At 34.2% G+C, this 15,862-nt stretch overlaps 1 protein-coding gene across 10 annotated transcripts in view; it reads left to right on the forward strand.

Moving 5' to 3' along the window:
* The window catches only part of PDE1A (phosphodiesterase 1A), a 281,250-nt gene that overhangs the window by 197,332 nt on the left and 68,056 nt on the right, over window positions 1-15,862 (forward strand). For all 10 annotated transcript variants that reach the window (XR_001597511.2, XM_016149786.2, XM_016149787.2 and 7 more), the window contains 4 exons: window positions 7,674-7,856; window positions 10,499-10,565; window positions 13,515-13,631; window positions 14,514-14,654. Coding sequence is in view for 9 of the 10 variants with exons in the window: in XM_016149786.2 (XP_016005272.2) it covers window positions 7,674-7,856; window positions 10,499-10,565; window positions 13,515-13,631; window positions 14,514-14,654 (508 nt within the window). In the remaining variant the exon portion in view is untranslated. The remainder of the gene's footprint in view (window positions 1-7,673; window positions 7,857-10,498; window positions 10,566-13,514; window positions 13,632-14,513; window positions 14,655-15,862) is intronic.

A 15,862-nucleotide genomic window follows, 5' to 3' on the forward strand; every position in this document is an offset into this window, starting at 1 on the left:
CCATCCCCATGGCACTCTTTGACGCGTCAAAAATGGGAAATCTGCTTAGACTAATTCATGCAGATAGCTGGGAGTTTACTGAGGGTTTGTTTTGTGGCAAACACTGTTCTAATTGCTTTCTGTGAGTTCCCTCATTTCATCCTCACAAACTCACCACTAGGGATACTATTATTATCATCTCTACTTTATTATTATTATTAATTATCTCTATTTTATTAACAAAGAAACTGAGACTCAGACAACTGAGGTATGTTTTCCAAGACCAGGCAGCTAATAGGTGATAAAGCCAGTGGTCTGACTGCAGGTGCAGTTCTCCTAATCACAGAGGATGCTTATTATTAATAGTAATTTAAAAATTGGTAATCAGTGGAATGTTAGGCTTTGTGCCTAATGGAATATATTCAAAGATACTTCTGAGCCAAGAGGACTTCCTGGTGAGAAGTCAGGAGTCATCAGCGAGGCCTAAGGCAGTTTTCTGCTTTAATCATTTCTTCCATTTCCATCTCCCAACTGACTCAGAAATTACAATCTTGATCCTAATTTTCTGAGTCACTTAATTCCTTCTCAGAGCCCTCCCTCAACATTTCCCTGAGCTCTTTCTGCCTGTCTTTGGGGACAGGCCCTCCTCTGCCTGGCCCTCTGCTTCCCCAGTGGGTACAGAGAAGGAACAGAGTTCTTCTTTGGCCTTTAGTTGGAGAAAGCTGCATCTAACCTCAACAGTCTCCTTGGGTGACCTCATTTTAGGCGGCAAGATTCGCCTCTTGGGAATTGAGCTAAGTTCAGTATAACTGACTTATTCACCCAAATGTTCAGTCTTCATAGACACACTAATATAATGGTCATCTTCTCACAGTTAAAAACAAAACATAAACAAAAACAAAAACAAAAACGAAGAACGAAAGACTAATAGAATCAAAGGAAATGTTGAACAACACTACCACATACAGAGAAAAAGAAAACTACTAAAAACAAAGCACAAAACAAAACAAAAACAAAAAGAAATGTTGAAATAAATTTGTGAGCCTGCTGTTTTAAGTCTCTTTTGAAACAAGACAAGGAATAAAAAATAAATAAATGTCCTTGGAGGGTGGCCTAGAAAAATGAACCCAATGTATTTAGCACTGAGGAAATAGATTACTTACAAGTCAATATGACATTTCAAATATATTACCTTTTTCTATCCTGATATTTAACTTATTGTTCTTCAAAGTACCCTGAAATTCTACCATCTAGATATATTTCTTTATGAGAAAATTATTCAAAATACCAGTCTTGAGACATAAATTTCAGCTCCCTCCAACCAAAAATGCTCTGGTGGATCAAACTCCTTTAAGATTATTTTTTAAGATCAATTATTTTTAACCTTGAATTTCAAGTTAGAGATGGGATAGAGAATAATAATTAATGATATTTTTATTGTCCTAATGTCAAGGTAGTCTGGGTACATAGCAAGAAAAACACACTTTTCAGGTGAAGGATAACTCAGCATTTAAAAAGACAGACTCTGAAGTTCAACAGACTTAAACTCAAAATGTGGTACGGCTACTTCCGGTCATATGACTTTGAGCAAATCACTTAAAGTATCTATTCATAAATGTAATAATGATAGTAATAATAATTGTGTCTGCCTCATAGTGATATTGTGAGGATTAAATGAGGTGAAGCTTGGCTCTTGGCCTGGTTCATAGTCAGTAAGAAGTAAAGTTATCTGGTTATCATTGATATCCTCAAATGGTTCGCAAGTCCTACTGAAGCTTTACAACTACCTTCGTTTTTTTGTTTGTTTGTTTGTTTTGTTTTTGGATGGGGGTGGTTACAAGCAGCTTAGAGCATAGATATGTATTAATCAAAGAAATAATATTAATGAACTTGTGTATGAGGGAACCACTTATTCCAAAAGAATAACCATAGTGTAGAAAGATTACCCTTTCTTCATTCGCCAGCCATCCTGGGAGGCTCACTTGAAAGAGACTTATCATATACGAATTCAGTACCACCCTTAGGCCAGGGTCAATGGAATTGCTTCCCTGGACACTGACCCCAACTTCAGAGTAATCAACATTGGCCCTCTTCTGGTGTTCCCTCTCAGGAGGTGATAGACATCTGAGGCCAAGAAGAACCTGGAGTCCAAGGCTTTCTCCCTCTTCCAGGTACCTGGACCCTGGAATCCCCTGCCCTACCCAGTGTGCCTCTACTGTATTCTTAACACTAGCACTCCCAAATTCTCTGCTTAAAGGTCTCCTAAGCTGTCCCTTGAGTCTTTAGGGGCCACGTCCTTAGGTCTTTCCTCCTAAGGGGCCCAGAACCCTGTGGGTGTGTGTACCTTTCCACCCTTAAAGAATAGCCAGGAAACAGCTATTTTCATGGCTGGGCCCATTGATGGAGAGTGTAGCGGGAGGCTACAGGGTCCACCTGCTTATGCAGGAAGGACCTGAGAGGAAGGTTAAGTAGGAACAGCCTCAGCCAGATGGCCCAGCCCCATCACACAGGAGTTGAGAATTCTAAATTCAAACTCATCTTGTTGGGCTTTTATGAAATTTGTTGAAAGGTAGGAAGGTAAGACAAATTTAACAATTTATTCACTTTGTTATATAACTTTAAAGTATTTAATTATATGGTATTTAGGAGAAATGTACTCTTGCCCTGGGCCCAGCAAATGTAAAGGGCAGAATTAAATGAGTTGGTTTCTTGTTGAAATGTGTTCTTTATAACAATAGTGAAACAGGAACAAGAAAATTTCAAACTAGAGAAGCCAGTTACTCCTAATTACATCCAGCACTTGAATTTTAATACTTAATAGGTATAAACGTGGGCACCTGTTGCCTGGGAATAACCATGTGGGTACACGGGTATAATCATCTTCCAAGAATCCACTGTGGAAAGAAATATTTTCACTGATATAATTTTAAGAGTCAAAATCCCATGACCTCTTCTTCCGTGGCCGCCTCCTTCTTTATTCCCTTCTCCTACAAACTTTCTAGTTCAAAATATAAGCCCTTTGGGAGTTGTGTCATCTGATTTCAAGAGAAAATTTGGAATATAAATAGCTTTTAAGGATCATTTGAGTACTGATGGAATACAGGGTCAGTTTTCACAGCTTGCCGGTCCCGTATCAACACACAGTTCATGTGTAGGAACCCTCACTGTCTGCTTTATTAACTCCATTGGGACTAAAAAAAAAAGTCACATCATACACCAGTGAAAGCATTTTTCAGAGGTCAACAATGATAACATTTTACACATATACTCCTTATTCCATATAGTGCATTTTAAGAATTCCCAAGAATGCACCATATTTTTTAATTTTGTTAGTTTCTTAAACACGAAGTCTTTATTTTTTTTAAGAGTACTGCAGAGTAAATAATTATGCTCACTTGGCCATCTTTCATTAGGATGAAGAGCAATAAAGCTGTTGGATATCTTGAAAGCAAAATTCATCATATAATTTGAGGTCCCATTTGATCAAGCTACATGTACAAATTATTTCAAAAATAAAATGAGGGCAGACTGTAGTTTTAAATGTTTTACATGTGATATAATCTTAGGAAAGTATTTAGATATTTCCACATATCTTAGATAAATGTATAGGAAAATTGTTCCTGAAATTCTCTGTCTAATGAAAGCCCAGGATTACTGTTCTGTGTTATAATATAGTTTTCATTCCTGCTCTATTGATCATGGTCAAATGAAACCAGAAGAGCTCTTTGTGGTGCTTAGAGGAAGGAAGACAGGTGCCAGGGAAAGGGTGAACAAATAAGGAAGAAGACAGAGGTGCAAGACAAATATGTACCATTAGGTGTGTTAGTTTATTTTAAAATTTGTTTAAATTTGAGTTTTATCCACTTGTCTTTCAACTTTCTTTATTCTAAACTGGAATAATTATATTAACGAGTCTGCTACAACTTATTTTTGCCATCATTAAAATTTCTTATTATACTCTACTTGATATACAAGCATAATACAAGTATTTAACAGAAATACTGAGATCCTTAGTTAAAGATATATGAACACTGCATAAACTTTAAATTTTTTTCTTTACTGTGCCTTTAATTTGAAATGCTATCAAAAGTGTTTAATGTCTTTTCCATGCCAATTAGACATTCCCCCATAATTTGCTTCAAAAATTATAAAGGGATTGTTCAAGGGCACATCAACCTAAAGGCAACGGAGAGATGGCTGTTGTGGATACTGGTGACATAACAGTGCACAAAAGCTGTCCAGTTGTCTGTTCTCAAGGTCTTTACAGTCTAGTGGATAAAACATTAAAATGAATAAACAAACTAATAAGCATATGGCATAACATTAAGTAGTGGTCAGTGCTTAGAAGTCTATAGCAGGATAAAAAGACAGGATAAAGGTGTTTACTATTTGATTCGGGGACCAGGGAAGCCCTCTCTACCTCAATGCAGTGAGGAAATGATCCCTGCAAATATCATGAATAAAGAGATTCTAAGCAGCAGGAACCACAAGCACAATGCCCCTGAAGCAGAAGCAAACTCGGCAGGTTTGTGCACAGCAAGGAGGCTAGCATTGCTGGAACAAAATGAGTAAGGGGAAATTGATTCGGAGATGAGAGTGGAAACTAAGCTTGTGATGAGCTATGCAGGGCTTTGTAAATTAGGTTCTAACATGGTCTGATTTATACTTTAAAAGAGGTATTGTGTCTGCAGAGAGTTGAAGAGACTGAAGGGTGTCAGGACAAGAGCTGAGAGACCAGTAAGAATGTTACTGCTGCAGGCCAGAACTGATGATACTGGCTTGGCCTCTCTCTCCTTCATTGCTGGTGGGAATGCAAAATGATACAGCCACTTTGGGAGACAGTTTGGGAGTTTCTTAAAAAACTAAACACATACTTACCATATGATCTAACCATTATGCTCATTGAAAACCACACACAAATATTTATAACAGCTTTATTCATAATTGCCAAAATTTGGAAGCAACCCAGATGTCTTTCAAAAGTAGAATGTATAAAAAACAATGGTATATCCATACAATAGAATATTAATCAGCGATAAAAAGAAATGAGCTAGTAAGCCACGAAAAGAGAGTATGATGTTTAGAACCATAATGGCTAAAAAGGTATTTTAGTCTATTGAAAATGGGATTTTTATAATTTAAAAACTGGAATAGGATTGATATTCTTTATTAAGTGAATATTAATATAATAGAGAGTTGTGTTCTTATCTTCTATTTTAATTATAACACATGTTGGTAGTTACCTCACTCATAGTGTTCGCGAACAATGAAATAGTCTTTCTTTATATATCTGTATATATCCTTAGCTTCTAGATTATACATATATATATGTGTGTGTGCTATTTCTACATATATATTTATGTATATAAATGTCTAAACTGCTGTTTGACAAAACTATTGAATACTATAACCTAGCCATGTTTATGTATAAAATTAGCCATAACAGAGGTATTTGTTGCTTTTCAAGATTTACTTTTTTGGTTATATAACAGCGTATTTCATGCTTTTCTCTTTAGTCTTCCTTTGTTCCTATATCCACTAATTAACCCACATCACTCTTACTCCCTAAGATTACATGCTCTTTCCTTCTCAGTAAATGACATCGTGCCTTATAATTTAGGATGGCCCGAATCCTGAGTACTGCATCTCTATGTGATCTCTCATTTTAATGTTTTTGTCATATTTGATTATATCTTGTAAACAATTTGTGAGTTTAAGACATATAGTCACAAAATCATCAACATCAAAGGGGCAATTGGCAACCATTACTATGTGTCTATCATTCTACTTTGAGTAGTTGATAAAACAAGATAGCAGTGGAATTCTTGGAGCATGGTGACATCACAGTATTACACCACAATGATTCACATTCCACTTGTTCTGCTCTGTGGTTTTATTTCATCTCTAGATAAGAAATAATTGAAATGGCATAATCAATAATAATAGAAATGGTGTAAGCCCTGAAATTTTCAAACCATGTAGTTTAGTGTCTTGCTCCAATTGGCTAAGAAATTCAATTTAAAATGAAGAAAAGGAGAAAAGAATTGTTTTGCTTTAAAGTACTATATCAGTGTATTAAGGGTAAACCAAAAGCATCCAAACGTAAGAAATATAAATATGATATAGAGTAAGTATTAATCATTATTAACTTCTAACTATATGAATCTTTTTTATCTTCATATTATATATATGTAGGTTTGTAGCTCTAGCACTTAAGGTGCGTATATTTTTTAGTAAGATGTATCATAAATGCATTCATGATTATTTAATACTATGAGAAATAAATATTGACAAATGATGGGTCTCTGAAGGTTTATAGAAAATAACACAAAGAAGAGGTGATATTATCTTTTGAGCCTTATTTGGTAGTTTTGGGTGCTTTGAGTAGGCTTCCTTCTTTTTTGCCATTTCCTTGGTCCCTTCCCTTTCAAGATGGTGTATGACTTGTTCTGGAAGCTTTTGTACATTCTGTCATCTCTGAGTTCCTTCCTTAGGCTCATAACCCTTAGACTTCACTCTGTACAAAGTGATTTACCAAAGAGAATGGAACCCAAAAGTCAAATCTAACGTGTGCCCAAAATAGCTCTAAGTTATTAAACTGGTGCACTAGGAAATAACCAAGTCAAGTGATAGGTAGAACTGGCCTGTGTTCTTTCTTCCTGGAGGCAAAGTCCAGTTGCTCTGTAAAGCCATTTTTGTTGTTGTTGGTTTTTTTTTCTTTGTTTTTCTTTTTTGATTTTTTAATTTTGTGGGGAGGCTTTCACTCTGTCTTGCCAGTTTAGACCTTCAGGAAGTCTGAATCACTGGAGCCGACCAGCTTTCATGGCAAATGTTACTGCTCGTCAGTGCAGTCAACGTTATCTATCTGGAGCCTACACGGGAGAGCGGGCAGCACAGTGATTTCAGTTCCTGTTCACTTCCTCACTCAGTTGGTTTTCTCAGCCAGCATTTCTAACCCCATGAGATCTCCATCCTCAAGGCAGCATTTACTCTTAACTGGAGGTGTTTCTCTTTCAATTACACTGGCTTGGTCACCTAAAATGAGTTTTCAAATTAATCCATTTGTTTCTGTCTTTTTTTTTTTTTTTTTTACTTTATCTATGATGTTGCTATCAGAATGAATATCTTTTAGAGTACGTAAGTTATTATTTTCCTAAAATTTAGAGATACCAATCAAATGAAATAGCACATATGAATGACTTTTGTAAACTCCAAGGCTTTATTCAAATAGCATGTGATATCTGTACTATATATACTCAAGATTACTAACTATAAGACTATTTTGATGGCTTCAACTTCCATTTTTTTCTTTCCATTCCAGTTGCTTCCTTTAATAGCGAACATCTGTTTATGACCTGTTGCCACTATTTTATCTTAGTTTTATTCATTATTAGAATAGTATACTAACAATATTAACAATTGATATCAATAGACTGATAATCATTGTACTTAAATGTTTGAAAATCTGAAAATGCTAAAATATGTTAGTCCTTACCTTCAGAAGATAATCAATATGAGAAATTCAGAGTTCTCCCAATGTTAACCCAATCATTTTCCTTTTTTTTTTAGATAGTCATATTCAGAGATGATCGAAGAGTGGTTTTCTATATTTTAAACCCTATTGCAATGCTTGTTTTGTTGTTATTAAATTTCTTCACTTTTTCCTAAAGTTTAATTGGTATAACTTTTTGTAGAAGACTGCTCGATACCGACGATGAGCTTGGGGACATTCAGTCGGATGCAGTTCCATTGGAAGTTCGGGACTGGTTGGCTTCTACCTTTACACGGAAAATGGGGATGATAAAAAAGAAATCTGAGGAAAAACCAAAATTTCGGAGCATTGTGCATGCTGTTCAAGCTGGGATTTTTGTGGAAAGGTAAGTGAAATTGCTGGTACCTCAAGACAATAAAATTTTAAAGGCAGAAGATACACTTACTATCTCAAAGTAATGAGAATCTTGTATTTTATTTATTGAGGAAAAGTGTAGTTATAAGTAGAATTACCTAGAATGAAAAGATTTAGGGCTTTATGATTAAGTTACCTATAATAAGAATGTCTTGTCCTGGAAATAAGAGTCATTTTATTTTAAATTGACCTAAAGACTAAAAGGAGAGACTTTGGGCATTTGAATGACTGTTCAGCTAGAATTTGTGTGAGTAACTGTTTAAAAACAATTATAACCCGTTCAAATATTACACAACTAATTTTACCTGAATGAAATGTAATGCCTCATAAAATAAATTCTATACTACATACCAAAATCAAGTAGGCTTTTTTCTGTACTAAAGAAAAAAGACCATTCTCTTCCCGGTATGAGAGAAAAGCTCTCTCATACCCACTTTTGAAGAGATTTTTTACATTTCTGTCACTGAAGCAAGGGATTCTTGATGGCTCCTAGAACCACTTATTCAAATCACCAGAGTTTCTAATGTGAAATACATGTTAATATGACCCAATTTTATATTATTTTAGCCCTTAAGAACACAGCTTATTTTTCTATCTATGAAACAAGATATTCCAGAACTAAAACTACAAACAGACTGACTTGAAATAAAAATGTTACATCTGATAATGTTGAAACTATTAGAATTTCCTTAGGTTAAAAAACAGTTATATTAAATTATACATAAAAATATTATTTTAACATTTTTAAACTAATAAAATTAAATTTAATGGAGGCCACATCATTGTTTTTAATCATCTGACATCTCTAGTCATTACCTCTAACGAACACTATAAATTTTAATTTTTCTCTTCTAAAGGAAGAATGGAAAATATGCTTGGGTTTCTGAAAACACAAATGAGAATGTATTGCAATAAGTATTCAATGTGGTTTAAAGATGTATTATAACCACCATACATAAAGCCTGTAGGATCTTGGCTCATGAGTGTATAACCCAAAATAACAACTACTCAATGACTATTGAAATTATTTACAATATTTCTTAATCATATCTAATTGGCTTTGATGAAAGAATTCTCATAACAAGCAGTTTGATTAGTTTCATGAGGTGACACCCTCCCCTACTCCCTTAGTACATAAACTGGTCCCAACTCTGCCAGATGGGACTAAAAGTCTGAAACAGAGAGGCAGGGCTAGAGAGAAAGAATTACTATAACATATTTTTATTTTAAAAAACAAATTAGTCAAGTGTGTGATAGTTACTGATTTTTCATAACATCGAATTGAAAATATCTGAATAGTAGTTCATGAAGTTAGTGAATCACAGATAAAAGAGAGTATGTTTGATTTACTGAAGGAATATATATTTTGTCTTTTTTGTTTAAGAAATACTGCAGAGCTTGGCAAACTAAAAAGAAATACCAATGTGGAAGTAAACCAACTAAATTTCCATTTCCATTCAGTAGAAGATTAAGAAGAATTCTGTTACATATATTGACATGCTAAATTTTTTTCATGTTCTACTCAAAGTATTTAACAGACTATAGAAATATCAAACATACTTAAAGTAACTAAGTAAGCAGTCTTAAAGAAATCAGTGTGCTACAAACACATTGAAAAGAAATATTTTCTATTACCCTTGAATCCCTATTAGTAAGTGCATCAAAGTAGTGCAATAGGTTTATCTTGAGTTTTCAAAAATAATCATCTTTAATTTTGAAAGTAGAAAGTCTTCTCGAACTTTCTCTCAAGTATCCCCTACAAGATTCACCACCTCATTAAGTCCTGACAGTTTGTTTAATCTAAACATATTCTGGATCTGCTCACTTTCTCATTTCCACTCATACAACTCTAATCTAAGCCTTCATTACCTGCTGTCAGAAGTATGACAATAGCTTTCTAGCTGGGTTCCCCGCTTTTTCACTCACCCCCTCCAAACAAGTCATTTGCAGTCCTGTTTTAAAATATAAATTAATTCCTGTCACTCTGAAGTTTAAAATCATCTGTTGGTTTCCATTTCACTCAGTATCAAAGGCAACCTCTGTATCATGGCTTTGCAGGACTAGGACCCTTGAAAAGTCTTCAGACCGATCTAATGCTACCTTCATCCTTGGCTGAATATACCAGTCTGATACCCCATGAAGATCCCTAAACTCTTTCCTCCCTTGGGGCCCTTAATCTTACTATTCTCTATATCAAAAATGATTTTCCTTGCCCTTTACCCTGGCTAGCCCTTATTATCTTTCCAGAAGCCTTCCCGGATCACTTTGTATACAGTTTATCACTTTTGCTACCCCAGCCAGTGTTTACCTCATAACACTTACCACTGTTTGTAATCATATATTGTTTCTTATTCATTGTCCCTCTTCTAACTTGTTATTCAAAGCATGTGTTCTCTTTGCTATGTCATATGGCCTTTCTGTGCCATGAAGTCAAACTGATTTAATATTACTTAATTTTAAAAATTTTTTGTTCATGATTGATTTTTATATTGACCTTTTTCCCTTGTCTATCACCCTCCCATTTCCTCTCTACCTCTATTTTTTAGTAATAATGAATATATATATATATGTATGTATATAATATATGTATGTATATACTTTTTTCTTTTTTAGGATGTACAGAAAGACCTATCAGATGGTTGGTTTGACATATCCAGAGGCTGTCATAATAACATTAAAGGTAAAATAATTTCAATTATTTTTGTTTTTTCAAAGTCATTTTTTTAAATCTTCTTAAAATGACTGAGAGAAAATGAGAATAGGTCTTTGCTGCAGCTTAAGTATAGGTATGTAAAAAATATTTTAACCATTTTACAAAATGTCATGTGTTGCAAATCATGGTTCATTGTAGACTTAAATGAAGATTGATTTACACCAACAAACTATATCAGTGCATATGCATGTGTGCACACGTGCATTTTTATTCTTTATGTTTTATATACATGAATTTTGAATTTAATTTTAAGACAGCACCAAGACTTGTCAATATATATATATATATTTTGTTTTATATATATTATGGAAATTTTTAATGCATTATAAAAATGTTTTAGAAAAATATTGTTAAAGAACAAAACATATAGAAGAAAATTGTTTAGAATTTTAGGTCTGTGGAAATATATAAATTAATCTAAAATTAAGAAAGAAACCCCAAAAAAACTCTTTCTCTTTTCTCTGCTTTTCCTATGGCTGCCCTAGTCTGAGGCCCAATGGCAGTATTAAAGCATTAAATGTGTTAGAAATAACTAGAGTCGAAATTCTGAAGTGGTGAAAGTTTTTGACTCCCTTATTTGCCTCCATTTTGTGTGTGTGTGTGTGTGTGTGTGTGTGTGCGCTGTTCCTAGCCATTATTTCTACAGAGGCATTTTGTAAGCTCATCATTAAACAATCCTTATTTCTTTTTACCCTTCATTTTGGGTGGGGGAAATTCAACCTTGTCTTCTCTAATAGTTCATGGTTGTTTTCCTGTATTAAACAAGAATTTAAAGGATGCTGACAACAGAATATCCCAGGTTGCCTATTTCCGATGTATTAAACTACTTTACTAACTTAAATTTGTATTGCTTTCTTTTGTCCTTTAATTTCCTTTTAAGCATCCCTTTTGCATTTGTTTTTCCTCTGCTGCAGATTAGATTTTTATTTTATTAATTTAAAAAGGTCGTTTGTTTTTCTTGGATGCTTCTTTACATGTGTGTTTCTAAGTTATAATAACAAATATATAACTGAAATACTACATTATAGGATATGAATTACTTCTCAGCTCTCGAGGGATTTTGATTTCCTCATTATTTCCTCAACTAGGGGCAAGAATTTTGTTTGTTTATTTGTTTGTTTGTTTTAAGAATCTTTACTAGAAACCAACTAATAAAATATTTTGGTATGAGAGAATGTAAATAGTTTTCTAAAATGTATAGAAAAAACATATGAAATAAACTGAGGGAGAAACTATCACTGAATAAAGAATATTTTTAGTTAAATAATTCTTATATCCTGAGATACCTCCTTGTCTTCTTTGTTCTCAATTTGACAAGGTAAAAAAGCCAAGCAAGCATCTGCATTAGTTTACAAATATAATCATCGCTGTTGATAAAAATCACCAAGAAATAGAGAGGTAACCTTTCACCCAGTGAGAAATGCCTAATGGGAACTGTGAATAGCAGGCTTGTAACAGTCTGAACTAATTCTTCTATGTTAGCTTTGGAATTTGATAAAAGATTTGTTGGCCTCCTTTGAGCTTTACTGATGGTAAAATGCCTTCTAACAGAACTTTTGGAGATTTTTACATTGACAGATGAGGCAAGTGTTTGGGGATCAAATTAGGGTCAAGTGCAAGGAATTTAACAAAGGTACACAAGCAATTCCAAAAATATTCCATTGGTGTTTCCAAGTGATTAAAAAGACCATTCAAAGTTATTACTACTATTTTTCAAAAAAAAAATCTTTTGATAAGAGATTATTTGAATGCTTTTATTATGTTTTTATTTTAGTTTCAGCATGTTACAGCACAGACAGTTGGCTTTTATTAAAATGTGTTAACTGAATAAAGTTCTAAACAATGCCTGCTCAAATTCAAAATTAATGTGTAGCTTGGAGGTTATCCACTTATTGTTTAATACTAAACCTGCTGTGTGTGTGTGTAATCAGACCTTCTTTGCTAATAGTTTCTAATAATCGTTAGCATTGACTCTGTTGTATTTGTGTAGTTTTTTTTTTTTTTATTTCAGTGATTTATTTAGTGTTAGAGCTCAAACTTCACATTAATATCTCCCTAGTGTATAGGTCTGATGTCAATTGCTGCAAGTCCATTTTATAAACTCTGCAAGTTTTCGCCCTGGAATTAACCTTAAGCAAAATCATGTGATAACTAGAGTGGTTTGATTTACCTGTTCACTGCACTCTTTCCCATAGTTAAGGGGCACTCTCCTAGAGTACCTCTTTGCCTACAGGCCTGACTACCTCCCTAAGGGAATTGCCCGAAGCTGAAATTACCATCCTCCTCCTCCTTAATCAAAAGATCCACTTCCTTTATCTTAACATCTGCTCCTGGAAGAAAGTATAAATGAATCAGCCAAGGTTAGAGTGACTAATAAGGTAGTATTTGCTCTCTCTAGGGTATTTGCATCATAAAAGAAGACATAAAATAGCAAAGATTAAAACCAAATTGCTAAACCCTAGGGTGGGTGGAATTTCAAGCAATGTAGCAGGTGGGTGGGTGGGAAAGAGAAACTAGGGCTGTCTTCCCTTTATCCCTCAACTGACATCACCTTCAGAACCTGCAATTCCACCTTAAAATGAGGCCCACTCTAAGAAAATTATTTATGGTATGAATTTGGACAGAGATTTAAGTTAAGGGCCTTGTTAAAGTGTTATCAGGCTTATTACATCAAGTTTAATAAACTTAGAATTAAGGGGAACATCTTAGAATTTCACTAAGCATTATGGCCTTTTGCAGACCCATAGACCCTGAGTGGCCCTGTTATATCAGACACTGATAAAAATATAGTTCAGTGTGCTAAATTGAAATCTGACCTGTTGAATGTACAATGTTGAATCTTTCCAAGAAGTTTTCATAGAAAGAAACAGAACTATACAAATTTGCCACCTAAAGTATTTATTCTTTTTTCTACAGGATGTTGATAAATGGTCTTTTGATGTATTTGCCTTAAATAAAGCAAGCGGAGAACATAGTCTGAAGTTTATGATTTATGAACTATTTACCAGATATGATCTTATCAACCGTTTCAAGGTCAGAAACATGGAACAAAAATGAAATGCTCTTAAAATTAGTTATCTGAATAGCAATGAAAATGCAGAACATTGAGTCATTAATTGATGCACTTTATGTTTCTCGCTGACACTGCATGATATTGCCACATCCTCCACAACCCACTGAATGTATATATATTCATACACACACACACACACACACACACACACACACATATTATATATATCCACTTGGATATCATAAGGGCATTATAACCTCATTCCAATGAAATGCCAACATCCCCCTTCAATTACTCACAGAACAGTCATGTAGAGATTGAAAGCTATGTTTTAAAGAAATATGATCTTCTGTGTTCCTAAACTATAGAATAAGACTTTATTGGCAGTTTTTCTTACACTAAAATGAGAGTTTCTAATTAACTTCATTTAGAGCCACTAAGCAACGGATTTGATCCAGATTGAGCACTCTGCATGCGGCCTGTACCTTTCATCATTACCTATGGAATCATAATATTTTTAGAGCTGGAAGGTACTAGAAGGTCATTTATTATAACCCCTTGTGTTATATATAGAAAAACTAGACTTCACCAAATCTAATTGGGAAATTTTACCCTTTTAAGAGCTAGACTTCTTACCTGACTCTGGAAAAAATAACCATTTAAAGATGACAGTATGACTGTTACTTCATCTACCCTTGTTAAACACTTGGGGGTTACAATTCTTCTTAGGATTGAAAGCTAACAGATCGATAATGTTATTTTTCAGAAAAGTCCACATTTAACTTCAAGAAACTACTGCCCACATCTGACTCACTAATAATATGTCTCAAAAATTGTTGTGTTCACGTTAAGTTGGAGTTACTCTTTTGGTAAAATATAATCATAATTATTACTTTCCACAGATTCCTGTTTCTTGCCTAATTGCCTTCGCAGAAGCTTTAGAAGTTGGTTACAGCAAGTACAAAAATCCTTATCACAACCTGATTCATGCAGCCGATGTCACTCAAACTGTGCATTACATAATGCTTCATACAGGTATCATGGTAAGAAAGTCTTTGTAACCGAAGTTTGCTAATTTAGAACATCGAATTCTATTCCTCTAAGTTCTCATTGTCTCTTTAATGCCCGTAGCAGTATTATAGGTAATAATCTTTTGGATTTTTAAGGGTTAATAAGTTATTCATAATATACATTTTTCAAAAATACTTTAACCCAGTGTAGGGGGGAAATACTTAGAGGCAAGTGCAAATATACTATAAGTTTTCCAAAATTTGAGCTATAAAATATTTTTGTTTGTAAATTCCTTTCCCATAGGAATCGACTAAGGGAAAAAAAAAAAGTGCCCTAAGGAAAAAAGTCTTTGGAATGAAAGTCATCATGCTTTTCCCATCCTGTTCTTTGTAGCTGACCTTAGCAACCTTTTCTCTTTTTGTTATATTGCTAATCACAATCGAATCCTACTAGGAATTTGGGAAATTATTCATGTAAATTTTTCCAAATTCTCCTTCCTTTTCTTTGCATCTGAATGATGATTGATAAGTAAGTAAATGACTCAGCAATGCAAGTCTTGGACAACAGTGCATAAATGATAACTTTGAGACTTCCTGGAGTTCCTGTAATGTCTCAGAGTTTAGGCTGAAACCCAGAAGGTAAAAAGAGAGGAGCTTCTCTTTTGAAGGTTCTAAACTGAGGAAGGTTCTCAGGGGTGTAGTCTATGCAAGATCCCCAAATCTTAGTACCTTCTTGATTCCTCATATGTCAACCTAGGCTAAAGCAGTGTCTTAAAGTAGAAGTAAAGAGAATGTTCCACCAAACTCCAAAATATACATTGCCTACCTGTTTGGTATTCAGAAGTCACACCCTCTGTATTGGCAGGGGTCACTAGCACTCAGATCTATGTAACTAGTACTCTTTAGGGACCAGAGATCCTCAATACACGTCTTTCTACACCAGAGACTATATCCCTAACTTGGTCCCAAGCAAAGCCCCTAGAAACACAGTATGTTTTCCTGAAGATCTTTAAAAATCATAACAAGTACATAATTCTCTAACTTTGTTGTATATAGCAAATTTTCATCATTATTTCACTTTCCCCCAAGAAATTACAGTATGTTGTTTATTAAACATATTCATTTGCTATGATTCATCCAATAGTGTCTCATGTAATGGCTAAAGAAGTTGTTGATTCTTCTCCATCTTTCTTTGCCTCTAATATATTGCAGATCCTTCAATGCCTTAGGTTCAGATCCCA

The sequence above is a fragment of the Rousettus aegyptiacus genome, unplaced genomic scaffold (assembly GCF_014176215.1).
Source record: "Rousettus aegyptiacus isolate mRouAeg1 unplaced genomic scaffold, mRouAeg1.p scaffold_m13_p_2, whole genome shotgun sequence".
NCBI classification, from domain to species: Eukaryota; Metazoa; Chordata; class Mammalia; order Chiroptera; family Pteropodidae; genus Rousettus; species Rousettus aegyptiacus.